The sequence below is a fragment of the Globicephala melas genome, chromosome 10 (genome assembly GCF_963455315.2).
Source record: "Globicephala melas chromosome 10, mGloMel1.2, whole genome shotgun sequence".
Taxonomy (NCBI): Eukaryota; Metazoa; Chordata; class Mammalia; order Artiodactyla; family Delphinidae; genus Globicephala; species Globicephala melas.
The window spans coordinates 2790112-2810693 of NC_083323.1; the positions used below are offsets into that span (position 1 = coordinate 2790112).

General features: G+C 55.7%; 1 protein-coding gene across 5 annotated transcripts in view; it reads right to left on the reverse strand.

The window, feature by feature from the left end:
* Positions 1 to 20582, reverse strand: part of TBC1D22A (TBC1 domain family member 22A) — a 385336-nt gene that overhangs the window by 55069 nt on the left and 309685 nt on the right. The window contains exon 13 of one of the 5 annotated variants that reach the window (XM_060306126.1): positions 17186 to 19132. The exons of the other annotated variants lie outside the window; for them this stretch is intronic. Coding sequence (XP_060162109.1) covers positions 19004 to 19132 — 129 coding nt within the window. The 3' untranslated portion in view covers positions 17186 to 19003. Of the gene's footprint in view, positions 1 to 17185; positions 19133 to 20582 lie in introns of those variants that run through there. 5 annotated transcript variants of the gene reach the window in all.

The window sequence follows — 20582 nt, forward strand, 5'->3', positions numbered from 1 at the left end:
GCTCACCCTTGTTTCTTGTGGCCCAATGTCACCCTTGTCTTTTTCTCTCATTCTACTGGATGCTACTCCACAACTATATTTTTCCCAGAGGGAACAGCTGTGATATACTCTTCAAATCCCCCAAAATAGATAAACACATGTATTTTCTCCTCACAATGGAACTATATGTTATCTGGATAAGGAATTCGAGTTTCGAAGTCCCGTTTCTTCACAACTTTGGAGCCAGTGCAGATGAGAACGGCCAGCAGGAGTGGACCTTTATTCCTTTTTTAAGCAACCTATTTTTCTTTTACTCTGGAATCTTCAAGGTCTTTCTAATCCTTGCCGTCATAAATTTCACCAGGATGTATGGATATATGTAAAGTGTGCCATTCTCCCATGATTCCTTCTTCATACAGCCAAGATGTGAAGGCTCAAGCCTTTTCCCACCTCAGAGGAAATTTTCTTCTCTTATTTCTTTAATTATTTTTCCCCCCTTCTCTCCCCTGGGACCCCACTGGCGTGATATTTCTTCTCCTGGATCTATATTCCCTGTCTCTCAACCTAACTCTTACAATTTCCATCTTTCACTTCTCTTTCTGCCCCAAGAGACTTAAATGGCTTCACCTCTAATTCATCAGTTTGGCTTTCAGCCATGTTATCCACAGCTTCTTTGGAGTTTCAGCGTTTTAGTAATCATGTTTTTTAATTTCAAAGATCTCTTTCTTGTTCTTTAATCCCCCAATTAAAAAACTGTGCCCGGCTCCTGTTTCACGGTTCACGGACATGATATCCTTTTGAGTCTCCCGGCAGATGCTAATTAGAAATTTACAATTCTCTTCTGTTTCCTGTATTAATCCCGTTTCATCGAGGATTAGTTGACCACCGGGTCATGTTGGAGATGTGATTTCGAGGATTTAACTGCCCTGCGGAACCACTCTTTCTATAGATAAGTATATCTTTTATCCGTGTCTGATGAAGTGGCCTGAAGTGGCCCTGGGAGCTGCCACCATGCTTTTCTCTGTAAATATTTTCAACGTTGCAGGCCCTACAGCCTCACAGCTGCTCAGCTAGGCCGTCGTAGCAGGAAAGGGGCCCCGGATGGCATGTAAACAGCAGTGTGGCCGTGAGTCAGTGACTTTACCAAGCCTGGCCATGGGCTTCACCCATGGCTCGTGGTGCGGGGAGCCATGGTGCCCTCATGGAGTAATCGTTCCCACTTCCCATCCTGCCCATCTAGCCCGGCCTCCATGCTGCCCGTCTGTGGCCGAGGGACCAGCCAGCTCCCCAGCCCTCTGCCTTCCCTCCCTCTCACTTTCCATGGACACTTTCGCTTTCACTTTTGTCCACCACGTTCTGGGGGTTTGGGGGTTTGGAGGCTGACACTGGGAAATCAGTAGCCATTCCTCCGGTGCCTGGGCTGCCTGCTCCAACTTCTCTCGGCAGCCCTGTTTCTGCGTCAGTCCGTCTCATCCATGCTGTGGATTGCAGGATTTTCTCGGGATTTCGGATCCACTAATTCATCTTTTCCTGTTCCCCAGTGTTGCTGTTTATTTTTACCTTTTAAAGTCATTTACATGAGGTTTGGGGCGGAAAAAGAGCGAAGCCTGTGAGCTCAGACCACCATCGTGAGCTGGAAATCTGGAATTCCTTTCCCCGCTCCACTTTTTAAAAGTCGCTTTACTGAGACGTATTTTGCATGTCATCTCGTTTACCCTTTTCAAGGGTACAACTCAATGATTTATTTTACCAAGTTGTGCAACCAGCACCGTAAGTCAGTTTTAGTACATTTTCATCACCTCCTGAAATCATTTTTTTTTTTTTTTTTTTTTGCTGTACGCGGGCCTCTCACTGTTGTGGCCTCTCCCGTTGCGGAGCACAGGCTCCGGACCAGACCGGGGCACGAACCCGCATCCCCTGCATCGGCAGGCGGACTCTCAACCACTGCGCCACCAGGGAAGCCCCTGAAATCATTTTTGATAGTCATATCCACACACACACCCCACACCCCATGTACACACACAGAGTCACCCAATCTGTATTCCCTTCAGCTGGAGTCCTGGGGACAAACCACAGGACTGACAGGATCTGACAAAGGGGGCCACCATCACCATCTCTAAGAAGCTACCGTTTGACACACCTGACCCCTTTGCCCCTCCCCACACAATCCAACAAGCGCAAGAGTTACACCGCTTCACAGACGAGGAAGTTGGGTCCAGAGAGAAGTAACCGGCCTGAAGCCACACAGCTGGTCAGTGCAGAGATGGAACGTGTGGCCCCAAAGCCGAGCCAGTTTCTAACCCTGCACCAGCCCTACGTGTACACGTCAGCCCAAGGTTCATGAGATTTACCCCGAAAAAGGACGATCCTTGACATGTACGATTGAATAGGATTTCACTTGTAGACGTTCATAAGGCTCTTCACGTGAATAAATCCACAAGCCCTGAGAGGCTCGTGCCCACCCCCGGCCCCTGTCCTCAGAGGGCCGTGGTCCCTGCGTCAGCTCCGTCCCGGAGACGGGCTGAGGCCATGCCGATGCCCAGATGACTTCTGAAGCAGCCAGTGTGGAGACAGAGCCCCACTGAGCAAGAAACCGTCCTCCCTGAAGACAAGTTCCAAAATAATGGACCAGATGCCTGATGAATTCTTTAGCAAAGAATTGAGCTTAATAGCCAATGATAAAATAAACAAGGGGGAAAACTAGCGCTCTCTCCCGTCCCCGTTCGGCAGTAAGGGACTGACAGTTGGATCATCTCCCTAAGTATATGGCATCATTGAGGAAATGCTGAATCTGGGTGCTCCGGGGGTAGGGGTGACCCTGGCGGGCCCAGGGCAAATAGCCCTTGGTAATGCTCACACAAAGGGGTCTCCCCTGGTCCAGGCAGGACAGAGGGGGCGGAGGGCCCGGAATGAAGACCACAGGCGGGGCCAGGGTGGCTGGCACTCAGGGACCTGAGTCGGGTGACAGGGGACAGGGAAGGATGAGGCTGGAAAAGAGGACATGCGTGAAGCGGGGTCCCAGCCCTCCAACAGGGGAGATGCGGGAATGGGGAGCACGCTCTGGCCTCCAGCTGCAGGGCTGGGCTGCAGGAGGGGATGAGCCAGGAGGGGACTTCAGGGACAGCGTCCAGGCCGCGTGGGAGCTGATTTCCTAGAAGGTCTGCCGAGGTCAAGGACACGCCGTCGGGTCAGCTCAGAGGCTGCCAGGGATGGAGACCTGTCAGGACCCCGCAGTTACTGGGGCTTCCCGGCTGAACATGAGCTCCTTGAGTGTCTTCAGGACCTGACAAGGCTGCCGGCCCACGGGACACTCTGATCCCAAGGCCGCGTTCTTCTCCCCTCCACTGTGGTCCATGAGGGGTGACTCAGGGCCTCTCCCCACCCCAGCTTCTCCCTAGATCGTCCCATATCTAACCCTGCTGCCACCGGACATACTCTCCCACGTCCCCATGAAATTCCCAAGTGGGAGAATCCAGTCCAGTCCTAAAGCATGTAGTCAGTGGCTCCTGAGTGCCCGGCCCTGGGCCCTGACAGTGAGCCGGCAGGAGAGAGGGACCCAGGAGCAAAGACAACAGGCCAGTTGGCTGCCGGCGCTCGGGGAAAAGAGCGTGCGGGGACAGAGATGGGCCTCACCCAGGGGTCGCAGAACCCTGAGAAGGTGATGCTGAGCAACGAACTTACGGGCATGAAAGGGCGACCCCTGCAGGTGTCTGGGGAGGACACTCCAGGCCCAGGAACAAGCAAAGGCCCCAGGGCAGCAGTGTTCGGTGTGTTTGCAGGACAGCAGCGTGGCCAGTGGGCTTCCGTGGCAGAGACACAGGGTAGAATGGGCTAGAAATGGGTGAGGCCGAGGAGTGCTTTCTAGGATGGGCTGTTTCCGTCTGTGTGGATGCTGTGGGAAGGGCCCAGGATGGGAGGAAATGTGGATGATACAGAAACAGGGAAGGACAGTGGCTGGAAAGGAGGCCTTGAATAATGTTAAAGATAAATTATTCACCAGACGCTTGTTAAAAACGGCAAGACAGACTTTATACGAGCTACTGCCATAGGGAGAGACTTTGGTACAGAGCTGGGATTTGCAGCCAAAGAGCGGAGTATGGGGGAGTGCGGGGTCCGCGGCGGGAAGCTACTAGGAGGGACCTGATTAGACCCCAAGGGAAAGAGGGCTGCCACGAGGGTGCCAGAGACCCAACACACGTTCCCTAACTACCGGTAATTGGAACGTTATGACATTGAAAGTTATAACGAACTAAGAGGACAACAAAATAGCAATTTCGGTTCTTTCTTAACGGGCTACTCACTTCAGGGCATTTCAATGCCCATGAGTTCTATCACTGGCCTGTTGAAAGTTGTTGACAATTCATTGTTGGCTCAGCACGTGATTCCTTTAGAAAACATGCAATAAATGGACGCTTATGTGTGAAAAGCATCCTGGAGAACTCGGGATGCTTTTAACTCGGGAGCATGACTCAGGGCGCCAAGTCCTCAGCGATGGATGGCCACTAGCCTGCCCGCTCCAGGGTTTGCGGGCCGGGCGGGCAGCTCACTCCCTGTAGCTCTGGATCCGTCTGTGTCACTGGGAAAGGTGGGGGTGGCTCAAGGGCGGCCAGCCAGCGGGTGGGGTCCGGGTGAGAGGCCGGCTGGCCCCTCAGGCCCCTGCAAGGATGGCTGAACTCAGCAGACCTTTGGTGGTGTGGCGGCAGCAGCTCTGCCCCCAGGGCCAGTGGTAACTAGCACGCCCCAGCAGCCGCCCTCCCCCAGCGTGTGCTGGGCCTCTGCGCCTGGCTGTGCACTGACCCACCCGACCTTTCTGTCCAGGCAACCACTGCCCCTCGGGCCAGAGCCCCACCCCCTCTTGCCTCCTGACGAAGACACCCCCCTTGACCAAACTAGTCAGGGTCCTCCGATGGCTTAGACAGCCCTTGGCATCTAAATCCTGCCTTTGGCAAGAATCCTGAAGGGCTGGTTTAGCAAGGACACCTTAGGAAGAAGCTTGGTGCTGGAGGATTCAGGTCACTGGAAAGGCTGACCTGAACCAGAAGATGAGGTGGGCAGGGGACCGCCTTGGAGTCCAGCCTGGAATACAGGGTCTGGCCTAGGAGCTTGGAGGTCTCGGGTCCCGAGCGGCGGGTTCTCACCTGCCCTCAGCTGAGCCCCCCAGAAGTGGAGGCCACGCCCAAGCCCCCAGGGAGGGAGAAGACCAGGGCCTCAGCACCGCAGAGCAGGACGGGGACAGGGCAGCCCCGCAGAGCCGTCACTGTGACTGGTTCCCACAGATCCATGTTGTTTCAGCAGCTGGCGGCCCCCAGGGAGAGAGCGAGCCCTCCAGGCTGCGCCCCCAGAGGAGAAATACCCCCGCAGGCGCCCCTCCCACCCCAGGAAGGCGGATGGAGTGGTCACCTTCGGGTCCAGCAGGTATTTACGGTTTGTTAACGTTACCATGACAACCCTCTCTGATGAGGCCGCCGGGTTGCATAAATTAATGACCTCAGTGGGCTGAGCGGAGCATCGCTCTGTCCCGCTGGAAGTTCTGCAGGTCAGCAAACATCACCCTCACAGAAACCAGGCCAGAGGAACGGCGCGCCTGCAGTGGGGTCCGCGGGGGCCCTGGACCCTGGGCAACCCGTGCAGAGGCCCCACACGAAGCTTGGACGGAAACCCTCCTGACCTGGGGGAGACGCGGGAGGGGGGGGCTGGGCAGCTGCCCACAGGTTCTGGGTGCAGGAGTGGGGTCCCCCCTGCCCCGCCCACCTGCTAAGCTCTGAGGTTCCACTCCCTCCCTCCCAGGGAGCTCTCGCCCTGTGGACTGAACGCCATGGAGGCACTGGGACCCCAATGCGCATGTCTCTCCTGGACCCCCTGCAGACTCCAGTCCCTTTATCCAACACCTTCAGTCACCTTCACCCAAAAGGCATCTCCGAGGTCACATGTCCAGGACCCAGCCTCAACCCCACCCCGCCTGACGGCAGCTCCTCACAAGGCACCCCCCTCTCAGGTCAAGGCAGGGGCGGCCCCTCCCCTCCACCACAGACACCCCTTGAACGTGCCACTCCCCTGTCTGCACCGCTGCTACACGATGAACTCCCCCCCGCCCCGAGCATGGTGTTCAAGGCCCCCAGGGGCTGGGCCCGGCCTTTCTGCAGCCTGTTCTCCCGCTCTTCCCTGCCCGCCCCCACAGGCTCCTCTCCAGGCTGGACCTCCAGTTGGTCCCTCCTTCACCTTTGCCTGTGCTCTTCTCTCTCCCCAGAATGCCCTCTTCTATCCAACAAACTCCTACTCGTCCTTCAAGGCCAAGCTGAAAGGTCCCATTCTTAGCAAAGACGTCCCTGGCCCTCTCAGGCTGGATGAGCCCCCAGGGCACCCGTTTCCAGCCCTCTATCAGCATCATTCACGCCCCGGGGCTGAGAGCCGGACAAAGACCAAGTGTGACAAGTCCCTGGCCTCCCCCCACCCCCCCCCCCACCCCTGCCCGGCTTTAGCTCAGGGCTGGACGCAGGGCGTGCGTGAGCAAGGCTTAGATGCAGAAGACCACAGGGAGCCGGGACCCAGGGCCCCGGGACTGCGCTGTGCCCTGCCCAGCACCCTGGCTGCACCCACATCACTGAGCCTTTGGTCAGACGGAAAGGAGGTGCCCACCGCCCTCCCGCAGGGCCCGGTGAGCCCCGGGGGGCGGAGGGGTGTGCAGTGGGAGGCCGCGCTCTCGCCTTTCCAGGGTAATTATTGCAGCCGGAACCTTGAACCACACGTCTTCCTTAGGCTACCAAATAGATGACTACATTATGACACTTTAAGTTGACAAGTAAATCTTATTATAAGATGTAATGACACCATAAAAGACATCTTAGTCGTTCCTTTAGTCCTCTCGTCCCGCTGACAGTTCATTACATCTCCCGCGACGTGGAGAACTAACACATTACTTTGGCAGATCGATGGAAACCTTGCAGGAGCACGGTTTCCCGGCTCTGGCCCGGCAGCCCTGGTGAGCACGCAGGGCCGGGACCCTCAGCCCGGGGCAGGTGTCAGACTCGGGGGCCGGGGACTCGGCTTCCCCAGGGGGCAGGACCCTGTGAGAACACCCACGTGGGGGAGGGGAGAAAGTCCACTGGCTGCTGGACCCCCGCCTGGGCCACATCCTGCCGGCCACTCCCACCCACCACCCCAGGCGGTCTTTCCACCACCGCTGATGGTGTGCCCTTGAGTAAGTCACCAGACACCCCTCCCCCACCATCTTGGGCCTCAGTTTCCTCCTCTGTAAAATGGGCAAAGGAGTTAGCATAAGGGGACTGTGCTGCCCCTCTCCTGCCGGCCCTGGGTCCAGGGAAAGATGAGGGAGAGGATGCAGGCCTGCAGGCCACAGGGACCCCGTTTCTGGATGAACAGACAGAAGTGACCAGGCGGCCCAGACAGTTGTGCAGGAGCTGCGAGGGGGGCCAGGACCCTAGAAGGTGGGGCTTTGCAAGGACCCTAGAAGGTGGGGCTCAGAGACACTGGGGAGACAGCCCCACCCCAGCTCCTGGGACTCGGCCCCCCTCCACCCCTCCTCTGCTTCCCAGTTCGCTACTGGCCTCCACCACCTTCATGGTGGAAAAATCACATCTGGACAGAGAGACAGAGAAGACTGGAAGTCACGTGCAGAGCACACCTGGACCCTTCTCACCCGGCAACATCCGCCCCCCCGAGGACACACCCATCCTGGGCCACAGGGCAGGCCCTCCTCCCCCCACCTCTGAAAAGCAGGGATCGGTGTGGTTCTTACATCTTCACACCTGCCTCTAATCTGGAAATTCTGCTGTTTAAACCAGCTCAATCTGAAGCTGTGATTTTTGAAGGCTGATCATTTCTTCCATTCTTCCCACCGCTATTAGCAAAATGCCGGAGACATTTCTAAGCACATTCTTTGAAACTGGGATAAAAGCGGGAAATGGTCTTCACAGAGCTGTGAGGAGAGAACAGAAGCGAGGGAGGTGGCCACAGCTGGGCAGGTGTGCCCGCCACGTCAGGCCCGCCACGCCCACGCCGCACCGTGCCCACCTTGACGCCCCCTTTCTGCACCCAGACCCCCCAGGAGGCCCACTCCCTCCGTCCACAGCCCCCAGACGAAGCGCACGTCCACTTGGGGATGACCAGAGCACGGCTGGCCACCACCCCAGCTCCCCGTGGCCAGGAGCCCTGTCACCGCTGGAGGAGCTGCAGGGACCCCTGACCGCCTGGCACTGTGGGCCCGGGGCCTCCCGTACAGCTGGTGGGGCCGCTCCTGCACGGCACCTCCAGCTCATCCCACCCCCCGCCCGGACTCCTCCTGGGAGCCGCCTGGGCCTGGGGTGGCCGAGGCTGAGGCCACTCCCTGCCAGGAGGAGGGGGCAGAGGTGGCAGGTCCCCTGCTGTCACCTAAGGCAAGTGTGGGAGCCAGCGCTACGTGGGGCTTCTGGAGGAGGAAGCGGGGCGGAGCGTCTCCAGGGACACGGATGGAGGCACGTGCGGATACCCTGACAGTGGGCCTTAGACACTTAAAGACACACAGGGGTTTCTCAGCCGGAGGAGGACATTCCGGGCAGAGGGAGGGTCCCAGCAAAGGGGGAAGGTGCCCGGACAAGACTGCAGGGCACTGGGGCCGGAAGGGGAGCTGCAGGTAGCGGCCGGGGGAGGAGGGCATCGGGGGCACCAGCGCTGAGGCCGGGAGGGCAGGCGGCTACCCTGAAGGACGTGGCGCTACCAGACTCAGGGGTCCAAGCAAACCTCGGCCACTGTCCCTTACCGCCCAGGACCTCAGGCTCCCCACAGAAGCCCAGCCTCTCATCCCAGAGCTTGGGGCGCTGCCCTCTGTGGTCACCGCCCTGTGGGCGCTCTCCCGGCAGGGACTCAGGCTCCCCCAGCCCCGTCCACGGCCATCTCTCCCCAGTTTCTCTGTCCCTCCCTTTTCCTCCCTACCCTTCCCTCTGCCCCCATCTCTCTCCCCCCTTCCCTCCTGCAGCCCCCTGCTGCCTTGCAGCGCTCAGGGGGTCATCCTTGGGCTCACAAAGTTAAATATCTGAAAGATGCCAGGAACTTCTTTTGGTTTCTATGGCAACGTGAGAATAATTCATATTTTCCAGCCAAACTGAAGGAGAACACCTTTTTCTTCGCATTGTGGGTGGCCAATTATTTTTAATAGCCGATCAGGGCAGCTGTCCCTGGGCCCCTCTCACCATTAGCATCCCCAGACAGCAGTGGCCTTGGGAGGATGGTGGCCACTGAAAGTTTAGTAAGAGATTCCAGGCTGGAGAGAGGAGCAGGGACCAGCTTCCCACCACTTGTCACCTGGGAAACCAAGGCCAGGCTGTGGCCATCTCTGCCCTGCGGCCTTGACTCCACTGGGACGGCCAAGGAGGATCACTGTTGGGGAAGAATGGGTGTGGGGTCAGGTCTCCCTGGGCTCAGGCATCACTGACCTTACTTACTGGGTGAGCCTGGACGTCCTTTCTGCTCTCTGACCCTCAGGTGCTGACCCCTAGAGCGGACTCTTAATCCCCGCCAGTGGGGTCACTGGCCAGGGTCCAGGCCAGCCCAGGCCTTCCTGGCTATAGGGCCCTGGAAAGTCCCTTGGCCTCTCCAGGAGGCCCCAAACATTGTCATTCATTCGCTCCTAAAATATTATCAAGGACAAATCAGAGGCCCGGTGGGGACCACCCTGAGCTCCTGAACTAGCGGTCGTGGAGATGGTGGTCCAGGCTCTGAAGAAACGAAGGGGTGGGTGGGGGAGAGGGAGGGCGACTGATGGAAGGCACTGGCTCTCGTGAACGCGGGGGCCGGCAAGTGTGACCCCAGCCGCCTTCCTCGGTGCTGCTCCCCGACTAACACCCGTCCCTGCGCCAGAGACAGACAGAGGAGCGCCCACAGGCCTGGCCGCTGTTCTCCCGGACTTGCTGCAGTAGTCCCCTCCGCCCCTCGCCCCTCGGAGGGAGGAGGACCCGCCCCCTCCCGCTGGTCTCCTCTGTCCAGATCTGACGCCCCTTCGCTGATGTGCATCTGGGTGTGTCTCAGTTTCAAATTTCCACGTTGGCTTCGGGAGTTTCTCCACCTCAGTCTGCGCTGGTCTCCCCTGGAAACCTCCCTCCTCGCCCGCCCCCCATCCAGTCTTTGTCTCCGCTTCCTTGTCTCTCCTCAAGCGCCTCTCCTGATTTCTCTCCAAGCTGAGACCCACCAAGCCCTTCCTCTACCTCCATCCAAGAAGAGGCCGTATTCTCTGGACAGTAAGCGCCTCCCCTGTTCTTTTTATTTGTTTGTAAGATAACTCGACCCCCTCGTCTGGGTCGCTAAACGCTAAGGCCCTGGTCACAGGTTGTAATTAACCGGGACACTCTGAGGTCCTCATTTTCTTCCATGACACCTGAATCCAGTTCAAAACCATGTGAACTCCGGGCGGCCCAGCCCTAATGAGTTCTAGATAAGAGCTGCATTATTAACCCCAAAGCAGGCAGGGGGCCTGGGGGCCAGTGGCCTCTTAGCCTGCAGACTCAATGAAACAAAATAAAGAAAACGTTAAAAGCAGCACGTAACCTCCCTCTGTGACTGCTTCCTGGCCTCCACTCCCCCAAGCCCCAACCCTGCTGGGTGTGGGCCCAGGTCAGGCTGCAGCCAGCAGCTGCTCCCCGGGGCCCAGACCCCACTTTCCCCAGACCCCAGGACCGCTCCTCGGTTAAAGCCCCACCGCGAGCCTTTTCAGCTCCTCCAGGACCCAGAGCCCCTGCCCAGGCCGCAGAAGCCAAAAGCCAACCTCACGGCTGTAAACACCCTGGCATGGCCACGCTTGGTCAGGTACAGCCAAGGCCTCAAGCCCCAGCCCCACGCCCAGCCGTGCCTGGGGCCTCCAGCTGATGCATTGTTTTGCTAAATCCTGGTCACTGGGGTTTAGTAGAACAGGCTGTAAAGCCATCTGGCATGTGGCCTTTGGAAACAGAGACGTGTGACTACCTGTTCAAGGTATTTAGCGATTACTGATCTACTCAGTTTTTATTTCCTTCTCGAGTCAATGTTTGTAATTTGTATTTTTTCTCAAAATTGTCCATTTCATCCAGGTTTTCAAATTCATACACAGCTGCTCGTAGGAGGCCCTTATGAGTTTTTTTAATTAATAGATTACATTTTTTAGAGAAATTTTTGAGTCACAGCAAAACTAAGAGGAAAGTACAGCGATTTCCCAGGTACCCCCCAACACACACGTGCAGCGCCTCCCCCATTACCAGCATCGTCCACCAGGGGGTACATTTATTACCTCCACGGACACATCAATATCACCCAAGCCCACAGTTGACATTAGGGTTCACGGCGGACACTCTGTGGGTTTGGACAAATGTCTAATGACATGTATCCACCAACAGAGTATCATACGTAGAGGATTTTCACTGCCCTAAAAATCCTGTGTCCTCCACCTATTCCCCCCTCCTCCACCCCCACCCCCCACCCCACCAATCCCTGGCAACCACTGGTCTTCTTCCTGTCTCCATAGTTTTGCCTTTTCCAGAATCTCATCGAGTTGGAATCATACAGTATGTATCCTTTTCAGATTGGCTTCTTTCACTTACTAATGCATTTAATGTTCCTATATATCTTTTCAAGGCTCGATAGCTCATTTCTTTTTAGGACTGAATAATATTCCATTGTCTGGATGGACCACTGTTTGTTTATCCATTCACCTACTGAAGGACATCTTGGTTGTTTCCAAGTTTTGGCAATTATGAATAAACAGTTGTCTGTAGGTTTTTGTGTGGGCATAAGTTTTCAACTCCTTTGGGTAAAAACCACAGAGCTTCAGCATAACTGCTTCATCATATGGTAAGAGTATGTTTAGTGTTGTAAGAAACCATCAAACTGTCTTCCAAAGTGGCTGTACCACATATGTACAATGGAATACTACTCAGCCATAAAAAAGAACAAAATAATGCCATGTGCACCAACATGGATGGACCTAGAAATTATCATACTAAGTGAAGTAAGTCAGAAAGAAAAAGACAAATACCATATGATACCACATGTACGTGGAATCTAAAATATAATGCAAGTGAACTTATTTATGAAACGGAAACAGACTCACAGACAGAGAAGGGACTTGTGGTTGCCAAGGTGGGTGGTGAGAGAGGGATGGAGTGGGAGTTTGGGGTTAGCAGATGTAAACTATTATATACAGACTGGATAAACAACAAGGTCCTACTGTAGAGCACAGGGAACTATATTCAATATCCTGGGATAAACCTTAATGGAAAAGAATATGAAAAACAATGTATATATGTCTAACTGTGTCATTTTGCTGTACGGCAGAAATTAACACAACATTGTAAGTCAACTCTACTCCAATAAAATGAATTTTTTTTAATGCATAAAAGCAAAGTGGCCGTGCCATTTCACATCCCCACCAGCACTGGGTGTTGCCAAGTTTTCAGATTTTGGCCGTTCTAATAGGTATGTAGTGATGTCTCGCTGCTGCTTTAATTTGTATTTCCCCAATGACACAGGACGCGGAGCTTTTCATGTGCTTATTCGCCATCTGCGTATCTTCTTTGGTGAGGTGTCTGTTCAGCTCTTTTGCCCTTTAAGAGTTCTTGTGTATTTTGGATAACAGTCCTGTATCAGATTTGTCTTTCGCAAAGATTTTCTCCCGGTCAGTGGCTTGTCTTCTCATTCTCTGTTGCTTATGATTTTTAAGCACCTGCAGTTTGCCTCCTTTTTTTTGGGTTAATATGGTAGAATTTTATCCCTTAGAAATAGTTGCCTATTTTTCATTCAACAAACATTTATTTAATCCCTACTGTGTATAAGTGCTCTTTCTAACGCTGGAGATAAACCAACTGCAAAACAAAGATCCCTGCTTACGTTATTAGTCTACTTTAAAAATTAACTTTGGTTTTATCAGTCTTTTCCATTATTTGTGTTTCTTTTCTACTCCAATAACTTCTGCTTCTATAGTTATTATTTTAATCTTTATGGGTTTTTTTTTTTTGCACTTTTGCTCTCTTATTCTTCTTCCAGCTTAAGTTGAATGTTGAGCTAAATTCTTTTAAATACTTGTTTTTCAATAAAACATGTAAGGCTATAAAGTCTCGTCTACTTACTGTTTTAGCTGCACCCCACAAGTTTTGATATTTTAGTCTTTCACTATCATTTTGTAATTTCCAGTATGATTCTATTTTTATGATTATTTGTATGTACATGGGGGCTTTGGCATTTAAATGTTCTCCTTGGTTTGAATTTCTAATATCATTGCATTGTGGACAGAACGTATAGGTCTGTATACTGCCGAGGGTTCGGGTTTACTGGAATCTCCCTTACAAAGGCCAAACATTTGTAAATGTTTTTTCACGTGCCGGAAATAAATGTGTAATCTCTTCGTGGAGAGCAAAATTCTATTACATCAAACCATCATTTTTATTTAAATCTCTCTTTTTAAAACTTTTTTCTTCCCTTGGTCCACATTTTCTGTAAGAGATGTGTTAACCTATCCGTTTATGCTGTGGAAACGTCATTTTCTGCTTTCTGTTGGCGTCGTGTCGCCCTATTAACTCAGGCCCATGACTCACCGAGGCCGTCTCTTCATCATAGGACACAACCCTTTGTCCTTGTGAATATAGATATTCTCAGCCACGCTTTCTTTTGGTTAGTATCTCCCTCACATTTATCGTTTTCATCCTCTTATTTCAAATCCTGTGACGTTTTGTCTTAGGTGTATCTCATGTAAATAGTATATTGTTGGATCTTACGGGGGTTTTTAAAAAGTATAATGTGAATCTTTTTCAATAGGTGAGTTTAAGTAATTTCTTTATCATGATCACTTGCATATCTATCTGAACTTCTTTGGACCATGTTAGTATTTCCTACTCACCCTATTTTTCCTTTGCTTCTCCCCAACTCCTTTCCTACCTTCTCTTGACTCGATCAGTTTTGTTCATTAGCTTTCTTTTTCCTCTCCTGGAAGTTATACTCTCTACTTCTAGTCTTTTAAAAGTTATCCTTACATTTTAAAATAATTTCTTAAACTTGTATTTTCTGAGACGTTCTCGAGTAAACCAGGTGAGTGGGTACCACCAAGGATGGGAGGGCAGTGGTCATTCGGCAATAACGACCGAAGAATCCCACTACCAGAAACTAAGGCTGAGAATGGCTAAGGCTGACCACACCAAGAGCTGGCAGTGAGGACGTGGAGAAACTAGGACCCTCGTAACCCACCGGTGGGAACGTAACCTGGAAAACCAGTTTGGCATCATCTGCTAAAGTGGAACATACCCACCCCATGTGGCTGTGGAATTCCACCTCTAGATGCACACCCGGCAGAACTGGCACGTGTCCCCCCAAGGGACGTGCACACAGATGTTCAGAGCAGCAGTATTTACAACAGGTCCGAAACGGAAGCAACTCCAGTGTCCACCACCCACAGCGGAATGGGTAAATTGTGATCCACTCAGAGGAGAGAAAACGACAGCAAGAGATAAAATGGACCACAGCCGCCCAGCCACGGGGATACCTTCACCAACAGAAAAGTTGTTTGCAAGAGTCTGTCCATGTGATTCCTTCAGATAACACAGTTTAGGAACAAACAAAACCACACGATGGTGTCAGAAGTCAAGGTGGCGTCCTGCTTGGGGAGGGGGCCCCCGGGGACACCGCGGGTATGGGCCATGTGCTACTTCTTGACGGTGACAGTGGCTCCTGGTGTCGGCCTTGTGACAACTCACTGTCCCTGGATTTGTGCTGTGTGGCCTGCTGTTATTAGCATACATCACTGTTTTAAAGTAAAAACACAAAAATCATTGCCAAATCTTCCGGAAAAAATAAGAGGACTGAAAGAGCGGATTGGTTTTCTACTGCTGTTAATAACTTACCGCAAACTTAGCCACAGGGTCGCTCAGCTGCTCAGACGTTTTGTGACTTCTTTTTCACTTTTTTAAACTATGAATGACGTGAACATCTTGTCAGGCCCTTGTATCTCTTCCTCTTGTGAACTGCCTATTTTCTGTGCTGTGCCCATTTTTATTTCCAAGAATTATTGTCTCCAGTTATTTTCAAGCACTCGGTAGATATTAAGGAATTTCAGCCTGTCTCACCTGTTTGTTATCATTTATCTTTGTTTATCTATTTATTTATTTTTTGGCGGTACGCGGGCCCGCAACTGTTGTGGCCTCTCCCGTTGCGGAGCACAGGCTCCGGACGCGCAGGCTCAGCGGCCAGCTGCTCCACGGCATATGGGATCCTCCCGGACCGGGGCACAAACCCGCGTCCTCTGCATCGGCAGGTGGACTCTCAACCACTGCGCCACCAGGGAAGCCCATGTTTATTGAGGTTTTAGAGCTCTGCTGGTTGTGCAGCATTTCTCCCTGGTGCATACTATAGATGTTTATCAGTCTTTTCCTTTATTGTTTTTGCCACTGGCATTGTGCTCAGAGAGCCTTTCACTGTTCCTGCGTATAAAAATATCTATTTCTATTTTGAGTATTTGGGGGGATTTATTTAATATTTAAATCCACTCATCTGGAATCTACCTGGGTAAATAGTTCTTTTAGCCTCAGTCTGTCACTGGAACGGGCTCAAGGGTTAGATGCTTCGTGCATGGTCACATGGTCACAGAGTGGCTGCGAGCACCCCCTCGGCCATCCTTGTGAAGATCCTCTCCATGCCAGGGATTGGGCTGGGGTGAGGCTACAGGACTAGTGAGACAAGGCCTTGCAGCTGAGAGGGGCAGACCCCATGGGGCTAGGGTAGTACTGGAGGGAAGGGGACGAGAGGGGAGAGGGCCAGCTGGGTCGGGCAGGACCGGGGAGGCTCAGGGAGGGCCCAGCTGCCCGACACTCTGAGCAGGTTCCACCGAACACCAGCCCTGAGAGCTGCCCCACGGGGCTGCAGGCCCAGCGACACCTCCGGCTCGGGGTGGACGGGCCCGCAGTCTCAGGCTCCGTGCGGCTTAGTCAGGACCCGCCTTCCTGCAGAGACGCCTCCACGTGGCCAGGGGAACCAGGCTGCTCAAACACAGGGGCCATTCTCCCATTTCAGATTCGCAGTTGACGGCAGCACGAAAGCCCTGCCCACCCCCCACCCCCCGTGAGTCCTTCCAAAAGCACAAATCGCTCAGACCTCTCCTCTCCGGCCTCCACGCCCAGAGCCCCACCCTCCCTGGCACCAGACCTCCCCAGGGTCTGGCCTCCCGCTCTTCCGTCTCAGCCGTGGGGCCCACAGGCAGGGCCCCTCCTAGTGCCGGGAAGGGCGAGATGCAGAAGGGCAGGGGCTCGTCTCGGACCCCTGGGCTTTGGGCCACCCCTGGGCGCTCGCGGACCCCAAAGCGGGCCTGAGGAGCAAACCGCTGGGCCACAAACACCAACAAACAATGACAGCAAATGACAGCCGTCACCAGCTGCTGAGCTGAGACCTGGCATCTCCCGCCTCCTGACTGTGGCGACGGGGGTGGGCAGTGTGCCTCCACTCTGTGGCCTCGGGCCGGCACCGGGGGTCTGCAAGGGTCCGCCCAGCTCGACACAGGCTCGTGCGGGGAGGAGAGGTAAACAGACCCCCCCCCCCACCGCCCGGGGGGCTCCAGCCCACCCATGGGGACGAAACCTCATCCCAAGACGGCGGAGAGCAAAGTGCTGCCCTGCGGGGCCCCCAGCGTGGGGGGGCGGGGGAAGGGCAGACGTGGGGCGCCCAGAGGAGGACAGAGCACCATGAAAGCAGCCCTGAGAAACCGGGAGGATGGGGGCTGGCTGAGGAGGGGGCTGGACACCCCGGGCTGGGGGTCAGGGCAGATGGGCGTGTCCTGGGTCCTAGGAGTGGGGAGGAGGGGGCCCCAGACCCGGGTGGCTGCCCCAAGCAGACGCTTGACAGACCGTGGCCGATGGGGAGGCCCCTCCTGTCCCGGGCCGGCCTGGATCCTGACCCCCAGCCGGTCAGCCTGGGCTTGGGGTTCAGCTCGAGTCTGAGTCTGGCGCGCCTGCACCTTCAGGTCCCCACGAGGCCCTGATGGGCTTCAGCAAGACTGTGGGTGCCGCACCCAACGCCAGGCCTGGCACGCTGCAGACAGCCTGTATGGAAAGGCCCAGAACTTGGACTGTCCAGAGGCTGCTGTAGGGCTGGGCCAGTGCCCCTGGCTCTCAGCTCTCCCCCGGCCTCAGACCAGACAGCCACCTGTGACCCAGCACCCGGCCAGGGCACCCTGTTCCTTCAGGAGAGCCCCCGAATCAAAGGCCAAGGCTGGATTTTCATTGCATCTTTATTCTGTGTTTCGCACATTGTATTCCAGACAGAACAGCCTCTAATCACTTCAGACGGATTGGCTCAGGTTGCGAGGACCCCGTCAACACCCCTTGCATTCAGTTCCGGGTTTACATACACATGGAGACACGCACAGAGCCTCACTGAACTTCACAGATGCTTCCTATCTGAAAAGTCAACTGCCTCCAGGGGACATCTTTTGTGTCCCCAGCATTTGGGCTGCACAGACTACCGGAGCCGCGGTGGGCAGTGCCCGGGGTCTAAGCAGGACGGGCCTTCGTGGAACTGGACGCCCGGCAGGAAAGCAGCAGCGGGCCCGGGGGCCTTGCGCGGGGAGGAACCCCTGATGCCAGGGTGGGGGGCAGGGACCGGCCAGTAGGGGTGCTCTCCGTCTGCTCTAAGGCAAGCAGGTCCCTCCGCTGATCTGGGGGCTTCTGACACTTGCACAGTATTTTGTGCTGATTTCCACGCACACGTAACGAGCCAAGAATAAGGAACGCACAGCATCACACACGTGCAACTGTGTGCTTTGATCCTCGGCTGCACAGCCTCTGGGCAGCGACCTGGCACCTGAGCTGTGCCAAGATGGGTGGTGGCGGGGCTGCCCCGGGAGGGCTGGCAGGTGGTGGGAAGAGATGCCTGCGCGTGGATGAAAGTCTGGGGCAGAGGTCAGGAGCCTGTCCCGGGCTCAGGGCTCAGAGGCTGTGGCTGTGGCCTAGAGCTCCACGGGGGTGTCCACGTCACCACGGGCGACATGCCCGTGACAGGTGCTCTCTGGCCAGGGCGGGCAATGTGGGGGAAGCAGGACGAGCCCCGGCAGAGCCCAGGGCAGGGCGGGTCTGGCACCTTCTGCAGCTGGGCTTACGGCCCCAGTGACCAACACACTGCAGCAGCGATCAAGTCCACAACACACCCGGAGACGCCGCAAGCAGAGGGGCGCGGGCCACGTGGCCCCCGCGGTGTGGGTGCAGGTGCAGCAGCGGAGCCCCTCACGGCTCCGATCACAGAGCTGGAGCGTCTGGACCCACCTGTCCAGGTGGCCCAGGCGAGCGAGGCTGTGGCTGGCGGCTGAGCGTCCGCCCGACGCCCCGCACCACCCAGCGGAAGGGCTCCCGCCCGCGCAGGCTCCTCGACAGACCAGCCGGGGCGGTTCTCTGTTTCCAGAGGTCATGGATGGAAAGTAAGGCAATTTCTAGAGGCCGCACTCTGCTCCCAGCTGCTGCAGCCGGAGGCTCCCCAGCCTCGCCGTCTGCCTTCCAGCCACGTTTAGGCCAAGGGAGCAAGTACGCGGCAAAGTTAAAGTGACGAAGTTACAGAAATCCGCCTGCTGTCAGAGGCCTGGGAGAGCAGAGATTTCACAGGTTAGTGCAACATTTCACTTGTAACTTTGTCTACGTTTTATTCTCTTTCACTCAACAGAACAGAATTTTTACATTTCCAGGTAGGTAAGCAGATGGCTGCCACCTCCCTCTGCCCCCGGCACCCGGACAGCAGGCCACTTGGAGAGGGTCTGCCTCTCAGGCCGCCCCGGCTGGGGGCTCCACGAGGTGGGCGTTTGGCAAGGATGCTCCAGGGTCGGGAGAGGGGGACGCCCGGCCCCTCTCTGGCCCCGCGTGGCCGGGACCCTCCCTGGCTCTCTTTGGTATCTCAGAAAACAGAGGCCGCCTGGCCCTCGCCAGGCCCTGGACCACGTCCCGGCCAGCCGCTCCAGCAAGGCCTCTCCTTGGCCGTGGCCTTCAGCCGGCCGGCAGTGGGGTGTGCTGCCCGGGGCGGGGAGGCCACGGCGGTGGGCCCGGGCTCATTTCTTGTAGTGATTGGGGGCGTCCGCGAAGACAAACTTGAGGCGGTAGGCCTCGGCCAGCAGCAGGCTGACGTCTTCGTCGCCCCAGTGGGCTGTGGGCAGGTTCTGGAGGAAGAGCAGCAGCTCCTGGGGGGAGAGAGACAGCCTGGGTCAGACGGGGCAGCCAGCTGTGTCGGGCAGGGGCCCCGCGGGAGGAGCCCTGAGAAATGCACAGGGCCACGGCGGGGTGAGCCTGGGGGGCCGCCGAGCCCCCGAGAATCGCGTCCCCTCCCAGCTTGAGCCCGAGGGCCCCACACCCTGTAGCCAGGAGGAAGCCCCCGGGAGGCTCCCAGGCCTGCTGGGACGCGGAGGGCAGTGCCAGCACCGCGACACAGCCGGGCTGCACGCACGCCCCCGGCCTCCCGGCGCTCTGGGGCCCAGGGCCATCTGGGCGGGGATGCCCAGCCGCGGGGGGCGCTCGGGGCTCAGACCCAGAAGCCAGGCCTGGGCTCAGGTGCTGGCTGTGCTGCCTCCCGGCTGGTGGACCAGCCGCTGACCACCTCGGGGCCCCGGGTTCCCCATCGAGACAAGGGCCCCAGCTCCCACTGGGGCCGCCAGTGCCTGGTGCTCGGCGATGCGGGGGCCTGTACCCGGCCTGCTGTCCTCACGACGCCCCCCCGCAGTGCACGTCCCTCTCCCCACTCCCCAGTGGAGGGCCACGCGTCAGGACTCTCTGCCAGTGCGGCTTCCCTGTTGCTGCTTTCCCTTCCTCGGTCCCATTTCCTTTTGCATTTTGGACACTTTCTGGGGGCCTTTAAATTGAATTCATGGAGCAAACTTCACCGGCAGAACGTCCCCAGGGACGTATCAACACGAACCTGCTGTCTTTCACCATTAGATGCAGCTTACACGGACGCCAGTCCAATTCTGAGCAGGTCGTAAATAAACACCTTTGACTTGATTTTTAATCCACTTCGCTTCGTATTATCATGACCTCGCTGCCTGCAAGGTGAGGAGCAATGCCCCCATTGCGGTAGCTCAGCAACTCTCCCGCGCACTCAATTTCAGAGTCTAATTTAGTCCCCCAGGTTCAGTGGACGGAGAGAGAATACAAATGCTTGGCGGTCCGCAGCCTGCAACGTTAAAGAAGGAAAAATCTGTCCGGGTGACCTTTACGAGAGGCAGGGGACACAGCCGAACATGCCCTTAAATGCAGATATTTTTTTAAAAAGGCCTGTCTTATTTACGAGCTGGGCAGCGACACCTTCGACCTGGGAGCCACGGCACATCTATTAGCCACATCATTCGGGAAAAGGGCTATCGGTCACGATGCTGTCACTGGGTCACACCCCAGGGGACCCGCCAGCCCCTGCGATGGTGGCAGGGAGGGCCCGGTCCAGCAGCCCGCGAGGGCAATTCCGTTTTTAATCTTAACTTCTCTGTAAACAGTGCTGTGACCACGTCTGCAGAATAAAAGTTAAAGGAAGGTTTGCTCACAACACTGAGGTTGTGAGGAATCAAAGACAAGTCGCATCCCCGTGGTTCTTTTCTTCCCGTGTCCACGAGATGCCACCACGGCAACAAAGTCACAGCCCGG